At 42.6% G+C, this 17,562-nt stretch overlaps 1 protein-coding gene across 1 annotated transcript; it reads right to left on the minus strand.

Moving 5' to 3' along the window:
• Positions 1 to 279: 279 nt before the first annotated feature.
• LOC307170681 (E3 ubiquitin-protein ligase TRIM35-like) lies at positions 280 to 17,060 on the minus strand. The gene is made up of 6 exons (XM_079891898.1): positions 16,411 to 17,060; positions 6,596 to 6,691; positions 6,163 to 6,393; positions 6,023 to 6,045; positions 5,823 to 5,941; positions 280 to 1,588 (listed from the first exon to the last, which is right to left on the minus strand). The coding sequence occupies exons 1-6, from the start codon at positions 16,804 to 16,806 to the stop codon at positions 1,044 to 1,046; spliced, it is 1,410 nt and encodes a 469-aa protein (XP_079748024.1). The 5' UTR covers positions 16,807 to 17,060; the 3' UTR covers positions 280 to 1,043.
• Positions 17,061 to 17,562: the final 502 nt, after the last annotated feature.

Here is a 17,562-nt window from a genome sequence, read left to right on the forward strand (position 1 = left end):
TTATACTTTAACATGTGAAAATTGTAGAAAATGTATCTGGTAAATGATAATTAGCCTGAAACCATGAATGCTAAAATGGTCTCTAAAAGCTCTAATTATGTAAAGTGAAATATAAATGAAAACATGTGTTTGGATATGGATCAAATATTGGAAACATGATTATAGCGGGAATATCCAGATCTACAGGAGAAACGTTTACTGACTATTGACCGGTAAGATCCTCAGAGAGTCTAAACTCAAGAAGAATGGAAAGAGTGTGTGAGTGAAGGAGGTTGTGAATGTGTGTGAATGTGTGTTAGTTACAGGATCAGAGAATGACACCCTTCCTCTGTTATAGTCCAGATACACTCTCACACGATCAAGCTTCTGTTCAATACGAAATCCAGACTCAAAAACACATCCATACTCCACACACCAAACATCACTGTTGAAGAAATCACGTCCCTTCCTCTGGTTTAATGCTGTAGTTACTCCAAGTCTCCTCACACAAACCTCACAGCAACACAAACACAATTATTACACAATCATTTATCCAAATTACTCTAATATGCAGAAGCAGAAAACTTTATAGGCCAAACCTGAGAAAACGGCACCATCTTGCAAAAAGAAATTAGATTTTTTTATTATTTTAAAGCCTTGCCAACAGAACAAAAGTATATTAACAAATACTGCATCATGTTATAGTTAAATGGCCCTGGGATAAAAAGAAATGAGCAGTTTTAATGGGTTTCAAAGGGGACATTTTTGTCCTTAAGGTCCTGAGTGTAAATATTTTGTGTACAATGTGGAAAGGCAAGAAGAAAATTACAATAAAAATACACACTTGTGCCAAAATTGATGCAGTTGGCATTAACACAGGTAAAACATATATAAAAAACCTGAAAGAAAAACCTTGAAAGAGACAAACATGTCCTTAAGGAAACACAAGAGTTAATTTGGTTCTAAACTTTACATTGAAGTGTGATTGATGAGACCCTTTGATTACAGTGTTATTATTGAAGTATAATTTGCAAAACTGTATTAATCTAGAAGCAGAATCAGATTTAACTGTGATTTTCTGCTGTAATAAACAGTTTAACTGGTAAGATCCTCAGAGGAGAAGTTGTGCTGCGATTACATAAGAATGGAAAGACAGTCTCTGTGAAGGATGTCCTGAATTTACACAGACAGCCTTTAGTTACAGGGTCAGAGAATGACACTGTTCCTTTGTCATAGTCCAGCTGAACTCTCACACGCTGAAGCTTCTGTTTAACAGTGAAGTAAGTGTAGGGTTTCCCTGGGGATTTTGAGCTGTATTTGCTGTCTGTGTACCACACACACCAGACATTAGAGTCAAAGAAATCCTCTCCCTTCCTTTGGTTTGATGCTGTTGTTATTCCAAGAATCCAGAGTGTATTGTCTCCAACCTCCACATCCCAGCAGTGTGTTCCTGAGTTAAAGCCCTCAGATCCCAGGACACATGGACACCTGTCAAACCTCTCTGGATTATCAGGAACTGTTTTATCTCCATCACTGAGCGACACACTGGTCAGATCAGCAGAGAGTGTGAGATGAGGAGCTGCTGTGTTTGGATCCAGAGTCAACGGAGCTGCAAAGAGAATAACATCAGATTACAGGATGGAATATGATGTATTAGAAATGTAAATGTAAAACATTTTTCTTTTGTTGAAAGAGATCATAAATCATGCTATCATAACAATGGTCTCTCAGTTACTGTCAGAATGGATTGAGGCTTCAGGTTTAATATCAGTATTCAATAAACACTATTGTATCCTAATACATAAACATAAACCATGAGGAATAGACAGGGGCGAAGCCATCATTTCAAAAGTGAGGGGGACAGAATATCAAGTGTAATACCAGTTGTTGTTGTTTTCAGACTATTGTTGACAGGTTTTGCTTAATTGGCTTAATATGCTATTTATTTTTAAAGCAATAAAACAGAAAGAAAGAAAGATGTTCAGTACGTTATATTGCACATGCAGGGTTTTTCCTGGCTCAAAACAGGCGGAGGTGGTAAAATCCTGATCATGTATTTTAATAATAAGATAATTACATTTGTATTTTTCGTAGACCATCATGGCCTGCTGTGTTTGTGAGTGGAGCTCGGCACCTCTAGGGGGGTCCGGGGTCAAGCCATGACCCCCCAACCCCCCAACCCCCCCCCCCCCCCCCCCCCCCCGAGGAAGATTTGTACATTTTAAAGATAAATTCATTAATCTGGTGCACTTTGAGACCCCGAATCTGCTGTTAAAAATAAATAATCCAGCCGCCCAAACCTATGATATTTGATCATCACATTACAATTATTCAAATTCTCAGTGTTAAGCATGATAATATGGTAAAATGTCACACTGAAGTAGGCTGCTTTAACAATAACATTTATTTAAAATAAAAGTTCTTCTTTTTGCAAAATTACATTTTCTATAGACTAAACAGAGGCTTTACTCCCTTCAAACTTAAATTGTCAATGTTTCATTACATCACTGTTGGAAAACACTCTCATCAGAATATGTTTTTTACCTTTATAAAGGACATTTTTTCCTTAATTTTATTAAAGGTCCCATGACATGAAATTTCCACTTTCTGAGGTTTTTTAACATTAATATGAGTTCCCCTAGCCTGTATATGGTCCCCAAGTTTCTAGAAATTTTAATCAGTGTAAATCGAGCTTTTGCTATCTTTCTCTGCCTTTGAGAAAATGGAAGCTCAACCGGACTGATCTTGAATCTCCTCCTTATGACGTTATAAGGAGAAATGTTACCTCCCCATTTCATTGCTTTGCCCGCCCAGAGAATATTTCTCGCCCATGAGAAAATGAGCTAGGAAGTAGGAACGCGCGCGCGCGATTTTAGTTTGTCCACGAGAGATATCATGGCTTTTGAGCGAGCGAAGCATAATAATTGCTCAATAATTGGATGTACAAATGAACATCGGATACAAACCTCTGAAACTAAAGTCTGGATCAGTAAAGGCGGGCGTACACGGTGCGAGTTCGGAGCAGGTTCGGACACTCGGGAGGTCGTGAGATATTGCACACGTTGCGAGTCAGTTTAACTGATAATCGCGTCAAAGCAGCTGGTACACGGCACGACTGTCCTGCACGAATTTTATCCCGAGCCGGCAGCAATCACGTGAGCTTTCGCGCTAAACACAGAGACCGTCAATTTTGCATGCAGGCAAAGCTTCAGATCGAAAAAATGACAGAAATGTGTGTGCAAATGATTTGTTGTAAAGCAGATAACAGTAGCCATTCCTTTCAACATAAAAACTTTGAGAGAGAGAGAGAGAGAGAGAGAGAGAGAGAGAGAGAGAGAGAGAGAGAGGTGTGTGTGTGTGTGAGAGAGAGAGAGTGTGAGACAGAGACAGTGTATGCGCACGCTGTATGGTTGCTGCCACTGAGGTATAGCCCCATCGACGTGGTTGTGTATGATTTAGCAGGGGACAGCTGGTGAAAATCGGGCCGACTCCCCGAAATTTTTAGGTGCTCATAACGTGCTCGGCTCGGCTCGTAATTCCTCTCACACGCTGCGAGCCGCGACCATGCGAGCATCACCGATTCCATCCGATTTCTCCCGAGTGAAAAAAATCATCTGCGAGCTCGTAAAAACAGCAAAAATCGCACCGTGTACGCCCGCCTTAAATGATATATCATATATAATTTATTTATACAGGTATATCAACAAATGATATATAAGTGTTAGCTAATTGATAATAACTGTAAACCATCCGAATAAAGTACCGTATCCAGACATAATATTTTAAACTAACCATTCGGAAACGTCCTGCTGGAGCCGCTGAGTTGCAACTTCTTCATCTGTTGCTTCTCCATCTGGATCAGATTCTGGGTCAAACTGAAATGCTTGAACGACTGCGTGTCTTCGTGCCATTGCAATATATCCAACATAAACAAACATGCATGGTACCGTTGCGCAAGATGGTCAAGGCCACACCCACCCTCCACCTTGCGCCGCCTTTCTCCTCCTCATTATCATTTAAAGCTACAGACACCGAAACGGCCTGTCTGAAGGAAGCTCATTCTGGGACTGGCTTGTAGTGGCTATAATTCTGCACCGAGGCTGAATTTTTGGAAAGAGATTTCAGATACAGTACTAAGGACCACTAAGGACTATATTAAAGCGTACAAAAAGTAGCATGTCATGGGACCTCTCTCCGTTTTCTGAAGTGAGGTAGACTCTGGCCGTATCCAGACTAGATGGTGGATCTGCACCTGGACCCAACCATGACGCATCCCTGAAGTGTCGGCTTCATCGACACGACCAATCTGACTTCTGCCCTGTAACGCTGCCTGGATCATAATCATACACTGTTCGCTCGTTGGCCAGAGGAGAACTGGCCCCCGACTGAGTCTGGGTTCTCCCAAGTTTTTTTTCTCCATTCTGTCACTGATGGAGTTTTGGTTCCTTGCCACTGTTGCCTTGGCTTTGGCTAGCTTAGTTGGGGACATTTAATATTCAACGATATTATTGATCTGCCTATTTAGGGTGGACAATGATGCAATTTTCTTCTAGAAACAAACTTTGTTGTATTATTTTCATTTTATCAATGTGAAGCTGCTTTGATACAATCTGTATTGTAAAAAGCGTTATATAAATAAAGGTGACTTGACTTGACTTGACCTTTAAATGTAGCCTAGCTCCATCTTTCATTTTTAAATTGAAACAGCGAAACTTTGTTACCGTCAGTGTATTATTATCAACTACAGGCTATCAATCGCCACTTACCATTAAATGAAATTAAATCAGAATCATCCTTGCATCATCTGTGATTCCCTATTTATTATTAATATTAATATAATACTATTTATTATCTATCTATCTATCTATCTATCTATCTATCTATCTATTATTGCCTATATATCTATTTATTATCTATCTATCTATCTATCTATCTATCTATCTGCCTGTCTATCTTACTAAACTAAAACTTTCCAATTGAAAACCTTCAAACTTCAAGCTTTTAAAACTACTTCAAACTTTCTGGTTAGGCTTTTTCAAGAGAATTCAAGCAGGCTGTTAATGCATGAAAATACAAATTCAGCATTATCAATCACCATGTTTATTCTATTTTGAAGGGCCTTGATAACATCTGTGAAAATAAAAGACATTACGAATAAAAAAAGATAGAAAAAATAAGTGCACGTTTGTGCGGGTAGTGAATATTCTCAATTTACAACAAAACTTGTTAATAATTCAACGAGAGAAATAGGCAGAGTTATTCATCATTGTGCAACACAATTCGGATACCACATGACAACTTACTTACAGAGCTTGACTTTTTCATGAAAAAGGAGTGAAGAGTTTTTTGCCGTTTTTAACTCATTGCGACCTCTATGAAAAAAAAATGGATTGGGCGCGGGTGCGAGCATGGGCGTGTCGTGATGCACGAGTGACTGATTACCATGGAAACGTGAAAGTCACGTATGTAGATAGACTATCCTTGACTCTTTGGATTTTAAATCTTGATGTAGGCACCCGCGAAAACCTCAGCTTGTCGTGGACACACTTGCCCTATGAAAAAGTGCAGGGGACGAATTTACATTTTATAAAAAGTGTGTGGGGGGGGGGGGGGGGGGGGGGGGGGGGGACGTCCCCCGGGGGACGTCCCCCGCGTAATCTACGCCCATGGAAATAGACATTTCAATATTAATTCGCTCAATGATCTGATGATTTTCTGAAATACAGTTAACATTCACATAGAAATAGATTTAATTATCACTTGAATTTCTATCAAATGTTGATGTTGTGTGTGTTTATATGTGAACTATCTTCTGCACTGGTGTCAAATCTGCTGAGACTCACTGTGTTGGACATTTTCCAGCATCTTCTTCCAGACTCTGAACGGCAGGTTACCCAGATAACGCGACACATGAATCAAAGCTCCAGAACTCATCCGTGGATCCGGCTGTGAGATCTGGACTCTGAGGAACATTCAGGAGTCAGAACTGCAGTGACTTTGAGTTCAGATCCACTGAGAGAAGAGATACGAGCAGTTCACTTACCTTTCCATTGAGGCCTTAAAGTTCTGGAAAATATAGAGTTTGAAAACATTTTAATATCTTATCAAACACTCTCAGTGTCAATGAGTCTCTCGATACAAGTTGATTTATGCACAAAGAATGAAGCCAGATTGATTTGTCACCTTTAGAAACGAGACGTCATTGTCTTTCATCATCTCCTCCATGTCTCTGATTGTGTGTGAAAGAGCTGAGATGTGTGTGTTCATCTCCTCCAGCTTCTCCTTCATCCTCTGCTTCTTCTGCTCCTCTTCCTCTCTCAGTGCAGTGATTGTAGCTTCTTCTTCGTCTCTGAGAAACTGATGAAGCTTCTCAAACTCTTCTTTAATCTGACGCTCTGTGTGCTCAGCTTGAGACTGAAATCAAATCACATTCACTTCAATCATCTCAATCAACACAATCTCGAATACCCGACATATAACGGATCCAGAAGCAGAAGCTGCTCGTTATTTACAGAAATAATCAACTGGAATCCATTATATTAAATATATCAATTCATAACGGTATAAAGTGATCCTCCAGCTGTAATGAAAATGACTCTTGATTCTGTTTCCTCACATTGATGTGTTGAGCTGTTTCCTCAAACTCTCCTTTCTTCTTTTCTTTGTGTTGAAGTTTCTGTCGTAAGGGCTTCAGTGCTGTTTTGAGCTCCTCCTAGAATTGAACAAAAATACATTAAACACCAGATTACAGTGAAGAGAAGGAAATACAGTGATATGATCATACAATTCTGTGCAAAAGTATTGACCCCCATCCTGATTTTGTTTTTGTGTAAATCTCATACTAAATTGGTTCAGAAATTAAAACTTACCATAAAACAAAGGCAACCTGAGAGAACACAAAGTACAGCTTGTAAATGACAATGTTATTTACTGAAGCAAAAAAGTAATCCAATACTAACTGGGCCTGCGTGATAATGTATTTGGCCCCATAGTTACTAATTCCTCAAATCTCTGAAACTGTATTTATAATGTTGTTCAGCTGGACTAAACACAGCCAGTCCTGATCACTGCAGCCCTGTTCAATCAAATAAACACTTAAATAGGACTTTTTCAACAGCATGAAGTTGGTTAAAAGGTCTTAAACAGTAACACGACAAAAGTGAAAGAAACTCCAGGCCAGATTGCGTTCGTTACTAGGCAACATAGATGCGCTAACACACGGAAGTTGACGGAACATTCTCGGCCACCGTACGTCCGTTACTAGGTAACCAACAACATCGCGCGAACACACGTCGTGATACAGAAGGTAAGTTGGAAGAAAACTCGTCTAACATTTTTAGGCTAGAACATTTAATATATAATTGCCCATCGTATACATTATTATTGATGCAGTCAAAAACTCTACAACTACTTTGCAACCAGGCCAGCAACAATTTTGGCACCCCCCCCCCCCCCCTCCCCCCCCTCCCCCCCTCCCCCCCAAAAAACAAACAAACAAAGAAATAAATAAATAACTGTGCCATGTAGCTGTCACGGTTTCCCTGGTTCATCCTGGCTCTGTCTGTATCTGCACTACATTACCCAGGATCCTCTTTGGCACACCTGCATTCACTCTCTCAAGATTACTAATCACCTGCACCTGTTCACCATCAGCAACCTCGTCATCAAGCACTATAAAACACTCACCATAGCCCCAGTTCATTGTCAAGCCTCCAACAGGAACTGTCCATGATCTGTTGTTTCCTTCGCCTCTGATGCATCAAGACTCCAAGATGTAATGTATACTTACCTGAAACACTAACCTCTGTGTCATTGTTGTGCTGTCTTCAAAATTCCTGTCTGATTCCATGCTGCCTGTGATCCTGTGTTCCCTCGAGTTTCCAGTGTTTCATCCGAGCTTGCTTGCTGCCGACCGCATCTGAAAGAGAAGAGACAAATATTAATGAACTGTGATTGCTTGACATCAACTTATCCGAAGTGAAAGTGCTTACCTGCTTTTCGACCCACATCAACTTATCTTCACAGAATCTGCACTTGAATTCTATGAATACTCACCTTGCACTCTTGTCATCTGTAAATAAAGCTGTGTTTGGATTCACTTACCTCTGTCTCCGTGCCTGTATCCTGACAGAAGGCTTGACCATAAAAAAGAAAGATGCAGAACCCTCCGGAATCCACTGTTCAACCAGAACGGTAGGACTCTGGAGGAATTTGTTAAAGTTTTCCTTTGCCTCTATCAGGATGGGAGCTGGGATGAGGACTTCCTTCAGCAGCAGTTCTGGAGCGGGTTAGACGATCCACTCACCCAGATAGTACTGTTTGATGATCTCGGCCTACCTCTCGTCAAATTCATTGACCGCACGCTGTGGGTGTGTGGTTCCTCACTCACCGTGGAAGACATCCAGACAGATCTCCACGTCCAGCCAGATATTCACGTCCAGCGAAATCTTCATGTCCAGCCCGCTCACCTCATCAGCCCAGTCAAGTCCATTGAGCAGGAACTCTGTGTTTGTCCCGGACCAGACGTGGGAATCGTCTGGCCCAGAGCACGAAAACTAGTCTCTAACAGTGCCGACTTGACGTCCAAGTTATTTGACCCCGCTTTAATGTCCGTCCGGGGAGCTCGCAGGTCTGCTCTCCGTTCCACCAAATCCACCAAACCAGTCGTCTGCCGAGCCTGCTCGTCATGCCAGTCCGGCCGAGCCTGCACTTCACGCCAGTCCAGCCGAGCCTGCACTTCACGCCAGTCCAGCCGAGCCTGAGACTGAGAGCGTCATGCCTGCTGAGACTGAGAGCGTCATGCCCACTGAGAGCGTAATGCCCGCCGAGACTGAGAGCGTCATGTTCCGGTTCCGAGTCCAGTTCCGAGTCCGGTTCCGAACAAAGTCGCCTGCCCAGCAAGAGCCAGAGCCAGTCTTCGAGCCAGAGCCAGAGCCAGTCTTCGAGCCAGAGCCAGAGCCAGTCTTCGAGCCAGAGCCAGAGCCAGTCTTCGAGCCAGAGCCTCCCCAAAAGCATTTTCCCTGGTGGTCCCCTCCAGCCCAGAGTTTCCTTCACCGCTGGTCCTGCCCAGCTCAAGACCCTCTTTGCTGCTGGACTCCCCCTTTCCTGTCAATTTCCCCATTTAAAATTTTGGGGGGGTGCAGTATACCTGCTAGGGGGACCGCGGAGGTCTCTCTGACACGGTTCCCAGTGTCGCCATGGCCACCTAAAGAAACGTCTCCGCCATGGCCGCCCAAAGGGTCGTCTCCGCCATGGCCGCCCGAAGGGTCCTCACCACCATGGCCACCCGAAGGGTCAACACCGCCCTGGACGCCCGAGGGTCTGACAGCTCCGCCCTGGATGTCCGAGGGTCCGACAGCTCCGCCCTGGCCACGCCCACAGCCTGCTCCGTCGTGGCCATACCCACAGCCTGCTCTGCCTGGACCATCCTGGAGTCCAGGATGCCCACCCCTTTAGATGTTATACGGCGCGAGGACGCGCCTTCGGGGAGGGGGGGGGGGGGTAATGTCACGGTTTCCCTGGTTCATCCTGGCTCTGTCTGTATCTGCACTACATTACCCAGGATCCTCTTTGGCACACCTGCATTCACTCTCTCAAGATTACTAATCACCTGCACCTGTTCACCATCAGCAACCTCGTCATCAAGCACTATAAAACACTCACCATAGCCCCAGTTCATTGTCAAGCCTCCAACAGGAACTGTCCATGATCCGTTGTCTCCTTCGCCTCTGATGCATCAAGACTCCAAGATGTAATGTATACTTACCTGAAACACTAACCTCTGTGTCATTGTTGTGCTGTCTTCAGAATTCCTGTCCGATTCCATGCTGCCTGTGATCCTGTGTTCCCTCGAGTTTCTAGTGTTTCATCCGAGCTTGCTTGCTGCCGACCGCATCTGAAAGAAAAGAGACCAATATTAATGAAGTGTAATTGCTTGACATTTTATCCGAAGTGAAAGTGCTTACCTGCTTTTTGACCCACATCAACTTATCTTTACAGAATCTGCACTTGAATTCTATGAATACTCACCTTGCACTCTTGTCATCTGTAAATAAAGCTGTGTTTGGATTCACTTACATCTGTCTTCGTGCCTGTATCCTGACAGTAGCCTAATGAGTGAGGAACGAGTGACGTAAGAGAATTTTGTGCTTTTTAATGTTGAATTCATCAATCTGGTGCACTTTGAGAGTTCAAAATGAAAAGCTCCAACCCATATTTAGTGTGCAAATTAAAGAAATTCAAACCTTTTTTAGTAACACTGTCTACATTACACTACTACATAATAGTTCTAATATTAATCCCATGACGTAATAGCCATATATTGTAAAACAAATGCACTGAAAAATATACTAAACTTTCATAATTAGTTTTGTACTAATTTCTATACTTCACATTAAAGATGTGATTGGGCCAGCCCAGTGTCAATCAAGAAAAGAACCAATGGGCCGCTGATCTACGTGTTTAATGAAAAATGTAAAAAAAAAAAAAAACGCTGACTTTTTTTTTTTTTTTTTTTTGACCAATGCATTACAACGGCACTACCCCAGCACTGCCAATTAAGCAAAAAAACAAAAACAAATGGGCCACCGATGTACGAGTTTTATGGACTGTTAAGACAAAAAAAAAAAAAAAAAAAAACACGTCGGCCCACCGGGAATCTCTCTGGGAAGCCTAGATGCGTGGACGTCACACTTTAAATACCTGTTGCCTTTGACTATTCACTTATTTAGCTGCTGGCGCATCAATTGACATGCATTCTCCTTTTCCCTCTTTCTTTTTCTATTTTTAGTCCCGACAGCTTTTTTGCTTTATCCATCTTTTTCGACTCATACCTGCTCGCTCAGCGCTCACGGCGCCCCCGCCTGCTCACGATATTATCCCCCCCTCTATAGGCCTATGTCAAAATTATATGATGGAATCTTATGAATATCCTACTCTAGCCTGTTAGTCCTCTAAAAAGTTATATAACATTGAGGAAATGCGGAAATAATTTAGAAACTCACAACAGCAGCTACGTAGAGATAAAAAAAATAATTACCATCGCTTTGGCGCCCCCCTGGTGCTGCGCGCCCCTATGCGCCGCATATAGCGCATACCCACTTTTTGCGCCACTGCTCTTGTGTACACACACACACACGCACACACACACACACCTTAATACTCTAATATGTCCATTTGTTCACAATGTCCCACCACACAATAAATCATTATTCCATTTCGACTAGACACATTCAAAATGCAAAAAGATTTGTTTTTCCAAACTGCAATTTGTTATAATAGAACATTGCATAGAAACTGTGTCTATTCCTCGTCTAGTGAGATCACATAATAATTCTACTGCAGGATCTAGGAAAAATCTAATTGTTATTAAAACAGAAAATGTTGCTATTAGTAAACAAAAACAATTTTTAAAGCTAGGTCTTCTAAACATTAGATCACTCACACCTAAGGCAGTTATTGTAAATGAAATAGTCACAGATAATAGCTTCGATGTACTTTGCCTTACTGAAACCTGGCTTAAACCAAATGATTATTTCGGTCTAAATGAGTCTACTCCATCTGGATACTCCTATAAGCATGAGCCCCGTCTGATTGGTCGTGGCGGTGGTGTTGCAACAGTCTATAGAGAAATTCTCAATGTTACTCAGAAAACGGGTAATAATTTTATTTCGTTTGAAGTACTTGTACTAAATGTTACGCTCTTAGATGTTAGAAAAAAATCCATATTATCTCTAGCCTTGGCTACCGTATATAGACCGCCTGGGCCTTACGCTGATTTCCTAAAAGAGTTTTCTCTCAGATCTATTGGTCAATGTCGATAAAGCATTAATTGTTGGAGATTTTAACATACACGTAGATAATTCAAATGATGCGTTAGGGGCTGCGTTTATAGATTTATTAAATTCTTTTGGGGTCAAGCAAAACGTCACCGGACCAACTCATCGTCTTAATCATACACTCGATTTAATTATATCATATGGAACTGATCCAACCGATATAGAAATCATTCCACAAAGTGATGATGTCACTGACCATTACTTAGTAACTTGCATATTACGTACTCCTGTAATAAGTCATGCTGCGCCGCGTTATCGACCAGGCAGAACAATCCTTCCATCCACCATAGATAATTTCTCAAATTGCTTATCTAATCTGTCTCAGCTGCTCAGTGAACCCAAACAAACAGATGAACTAGAAGAACTAACTAGCGCTATGAGCACCATTCTCTCCAGAACATTGGATGTTGTTGCACCCATTAAATTAAAAAAGGTCAGAAATTAAATTAAAGCACTATGGTACAACAACACTATGCATGACCTAAAGAGAGAAACCCGTAATTTAGAACGTAAATGGAAACAAACTAATTTAGAGGTCTTTAGAATCGCGTGGAAAGACAGTATGTCACGTTATAAAAAGGCCCTAAAAGTGGCCAGGGCTGAGCACCTCCGCAAACTAATAGAAAATAACCAAAACAATCCAAGGTTCTCTTACGAGAGGTTCTCTCGTATTGCGTAGTTACTACGCTACGGGAAAGCCTTTCTTTCTCGAGATACTGAAGCCAAAAATTATCCTTAATTTTTATAATCTTGTCAACGCAGTGCGGCAGCCTGCAGACCTAGGGCAGGCTTACTAGCGTGCCCATTGGCTGCCCTGCGGCAACTGCAGCAGCCTACCGCTGAGCCCTTGGCGTGACGTCACGACCAATGAGCGCGCTTGGCGCGCTTAATGCGTCACAGCCCGCGAAAAGGGGTGTGGCTTAGCGTATAAAAGCGGGGCTCGGAGGCTGCTTCTCTGATTTCTGTCTTTTCAGCGAAGCTCTACGCATCGCTGCTCTCTGAGGAAGCCGCCGTCGAATCAAGCGACCAGCACGCGGAGGATCTCAGCCTGAGGACGCCGGCCGCCTTCGCCGCCTTCAGCTTTCCCTGCCTGCTTCGCTATCCGGCGAATATATCCTTTTACTGCTCTGTGTTGTATGTGTTTGTGTGTTCGCCCCGCGACACACTTTGCATCTAAAAGAGCGCGAGGCGTTGTTGCAAATGCCTCGCTCATCCTGTGGCTCTTGCAGAGCTGCGCTCAGCGACGGAGACCGCCACGTGATCTGCGCTCTCTGCCTGGGTTTCGACCACGCAGCCCGCGCCCTTCACGAGCGGCTGCGAACAGTGTGAGGACTTGCCGATGTCGACCCTGCGGGCTCGACTCGCCATGTTTCACGATCCTCCACCTTCTCCGGCTGCCTCTTCCGGGCCGCGTAAGAAAATACGCCGCTCTCAAAGGCCTCCCGAGCCGGTGGTTATAGCTGAGCGCTCGCCGGAGCCCCTCCCGCGAGCCTCGCTCTCTCCTTCTCCCCCGCCCTTCACCGACGCGCAGCGGCCGGCCTCTGCCCGCACTGCCGTCGCCTCAGGGGATGAAGCAGACCAGCTGGTTACTCCCCTCTGTCAAGCCGAGCAAACGGCGCCGCTCACAAGGGATGTCAGAACGGACGGTCACGGGCTATAGCTTCCTTTACGTTACAAGGAAGCTACCCCCCCCCCCCCCCCCGGATGACGCACGCCCTCTCCCCCTCTGTTCGAGCCGCGCAAGGCGCCGCTCACAAGGGATGTCAGAAGTAGACGGTCACGGGCTGGCTTCCTTTACGTTATAAGAAAGCAGTATTTATGAGTATTGAGTATGATTTATTTTAGGACCAGGCTGGGCCTCCCCCTCCACATTTGTTAGGTTTTACAACCTGGATGTTCCCGCCTTGCAGGCGAAAGTGTTATCAGTCTAAGTCTCGCGTATGCCAGCCCACTATCTGTGTGCGGGCTACGTTGTGTGATTTAGCTCTACTGGTTGAGCTGCACTATACAGGGAATTGTCAGTTCGGACCGGCCGTGCCGCTCCTAACCCCCTAGTGTGTGCTTATGTACGGCGCTAGCCCTCTGTGGGCCGCCCGGCTCTCTGCTATCACGTTCCCCGGGCTCTCCCTGGGACTCATTCAGTGGATGCTGGGCGCGCACGGCGTTGACAAGGGTGTTCCCGTAGCGTAGTAACTACGCAATACGAGAGAACCTCTCGTAAGAGAACGTTTCGGTTACTAACGTAACCTCTGTTCTCTCTAGAAGAGGGAACGAGTATTGCGTAGCCCGCCGTGCTCGCGCCACGAGCTCATTCGCTTCATGCGACAGAAACCAGAGAAGCAGCCTCCGAGCCCCGCTTTTATACGCTAAGCCACACCCCTTTTCGCGGGCTGTGACGCATTAAGCGCGCCAAGCGCGCTCATTGGTCGTGACGTCACGCCAAGGGCTCAGCGGTAGGCTGCTGCAGTTGCCGCAGGGCAGCCAATGGGCACGCTAGTAAGCCTGCCCTAGGTCTGCAGGCTGCCGCACTGCGTTGACAAGATTATAAAAATTAAGGATAATTTTTGGCTTCAGTATCTCGAGAAAGAAAGGCTTTCCCGTAGCGTAGTAACTACGCAATACTCGTTCCCTCTTCTAGAGAGAACAGAGGTTACGTTAGTAACCGAAACGTTTTTATTTAACACCGTGGCTAGACTAACAAATAAACATACGTCATCCGAGCAAAATATCCCGTTACAGTTTAGTAGTAATGATTTCATGAACTTCTTCACTGAGAAAATAGAAAACATCAGAACCACAATTGTAAACGTTCAATCCTCAATCGTGCCTTATAATTCAGCCTCAATTATCACCCCGCAAGAACAATTACAGTGCTTTACAACTATAGAACAAAAAGAGTTAAATAAGCTTATCACTTCATCTAAAACAACAACATGTTTATTAGATCCTATACCAACTAAACTACTGAAAGAAGTGTTACCTGTAGTGGAAGAGCCTCTCCTCAATATTATTAACTCATCTTTATCTTTAGGTCATGTTCCAAGAACATTTAAACTGGCAGTTATAAAACCTCTCATTAAGAAACCACAATTAGATCATAATAATCTAGCAAATTACAGACCCATTTCAAATCTTCCATTTATGTCTAAAATACTAGAAAAAGTTGTGTCCGCTCAACTGGGCTCTTTCTTGCAAGAAAATGATATCTGCGAAAAGTTTCAGTCTGGATTCAGGCCGCATCATAGCACTGAAACTGCGCTTGATAAAATCACAAATTATTTACTTTTAGCTTCTGACCAAGGCTGTATCTCAATACTAGTTTTACTTGATCTAAGTGCTGCGTTCGACACTATAGATCACACAATACTCTTAGATCGACTACAAAATTATACTGGTGTTCAAGGACAAGCATTAAGCTGGTTTAGATCATACTTATCTGACCGCCACCATTTGGTCTATTTAAATGGAGATAAATCTACCATAACTCCAGTAAACTATGGAGTGCCGCAAGGATCTGTGTTGGGCCCTCTGCTATTCTCAATATATATGTTGCCACTTGGAAATATTATAAGGAAACATGGAATTAGTTTCCATTGTTATGCTGATGACACTCAGATCTATATTTCATCACGGCCAGATGAAAACGCTAAATTATCCAAATTGACAGAGTGTGTTAAAGATATAAAAGATTGGATGATGCGTAATTTTCTTTTATTAAATCCAGACAAGACAGAGGTAATACTTATCGGTTCGAAAAAAACCCCACAAAACCTCTCACAATACAACTTTAACATCGTAGGATGTCCTGTTACTTTATCCTCTACAGTAAAATACCTGGGTGTTATACTCGATTGTAATCTGTCTTTTGAAAATCATATTTCATATGTTACAAAAACAGCCTTTTTCCACCTTAGAAACATAGCTAAACTACGTAATATGCTATCAGTCTCTGATGCAGAAAAGTTAGTTCATGCATTTATGACCTCGAGACTAGATTACTGTAATGCTTTATTAGCCGGTTGTCCTGCATCCTCAATAAACAAGCTACAGTTAGTCCAAAATGCCGCCGCGAGAGTTCTTACTAGATCAAGAAAATATGATCATATAACACCGATCTTATCATCACTACATTGGTTACCTATAAAGTTCCGTATTAATTACAAGGTATTGCTACTGACTTATAAAGCCCTAAACGGCTTAGCTCCAGTCTATTTAACGGATCTTCTATCGCCCTATAATCCATCGCGCTCTTTAAGATCACTAAATTCGAGGCTTTTGGTCATACCTAGGATATCCAGATCAACCAAAGGAGGGAGACCATTTTCACATTTGGCTCCAAAACTCTGGAATAGCCTTCCTGATACTGTTCGTTGCTCAGACTCGCTCGCCCAGTTTAAAACTAGATTAAAGACGCATCTCTTCAGCCAGGCATTTATATAAAAATTTTAGTCTTATAGTTAAATCCGGCCTCTAGTTAATAAACGCCAGAGGAAAACTGACATTATTAATTAAAATGACATTGATTTAGTGATGATATCTATGTTCATGACTAATTATTGTTCTTTACATGTGAAACAAGAAACATTTATCTTACCTTGTAAGATGAAACCACTTCACTGATGGGTCTGAATGTGTGATTGGTGTGTTTCTCTGAGTCTCTGCACACTAAACACACAGGCTGTTTGTCCTCCAGACAGAAGAGTTTGAGTTTCTCTCTGTGTAAACTGCAGATCTCCTCAGATCCTGATGAACGCTTCTCATTTCTCTCCTTCAGGAACGACTCACACAAGTTTTTTAACGCTAGACTAACTGGAGGTTCTTCTTTTGAGGATCTTCTCCTGCAGACAGGACACTCCTGAGTTTTCTTAGTTTTCCAGAACTGTTGTAGACACTCTTTACAGAAACTGTGACTACAGGACAGAAGAACAGGAACATTGAAGATTTCATAGCAAACAGGACAAATATAATCATCTTCAGCTGCTGAAGCCATTTTCACCGTTTGAGTCTCACAAACTAAACTCTACTTTCACTTTCTGAACGACGGTTTTCAAAAATGAATCACAATGAGAATCAAAGATCTGCTGTCTGTTCAGAAATGAACATCACAAAAGTCCTTCTGTAGAGTTTTTCTCTTTGTTCTCCATTGATTGCTTATTCTTTATTGCTTTTGTTTAGACAAAGTCGGTGTGACAGAAAGGAGAAATAACAAGTCAGTCTCTTCCTGGTTTGTGTTGTAAGAGGGAGGAGTTTATGATCACCTTTGGGTGTGAACAAACATTTCAAACAGGAACGTCAGGGAAATTGTACAAAATAATGCTGTAAAACTTTGAATAAAACACAAAATAACAATTAAAATACAAAACTATTAATAAATGACCTCAAAATGCTTATACATGTTTCATTTATTGCTCTTTATTTGTCAGAGAGTTTCTCCAGGTCTGTCATGATGAAATCAAATAAAATTTTCTTTATGTAGCACATAAAAACAACAGTAGTTGGCCATTGTGCTGTACAACAGAATACATATCTAAAAAACAAAAAAGAGTGTTACATCAAAAACACCAATCATAAAATTCAACATTAATGTTCTGTCATGCTCAAATCTTTGTCAGTGTAATGGGCAGGAATAAAGATCTGAGCGACTTTGATAAGGGCCAGATTGTTATGGCAAGGTGACTGGGTCAGAGTATCTCTGAAACTCAAGGCTTGTGTGTCGCTCCCGGTCAGCAGTGGTGAGGATTTCCCA

This window comes from Squalius cephalus (genome assembly GCF_949319135.1).
Source record: "Squalius cephalus genome assembly, chromosome: 14".
NCBI classification, from domain to species: domain Eukaryota; kingdom Metazoa; phylum Chordata; class Actinopteri; order Cypriniformes; family Leuciscidae; genus Squalius; species Squalius cephalus.

Excerpts from the sequence above, each read along its gene's own strand:
- LOC307170681 (XM_079891898.1), bottom strand. The coding sequence starts at position 16,806 with ATGGCTTCAGCAGCTGAAGATGATTATATTTGTCCTGTTTGCTATGAA. Across the intron at positions 6,046-6,162 it reads ATGACGTCTCGTTTCTAAAG|AACTTTAAGGCCTCAATGGA; the intron begins GTGACAAATCAA and ends TATATTTTCCAG. Across the intron at positions 5,942-6,022 it reads TTTAAGGCCTCAATGGAAAG|AGTCCAGATCTCACAGCCGG; the intron begins GTAAGTGAACTG and ends AATGTTCCTCAG.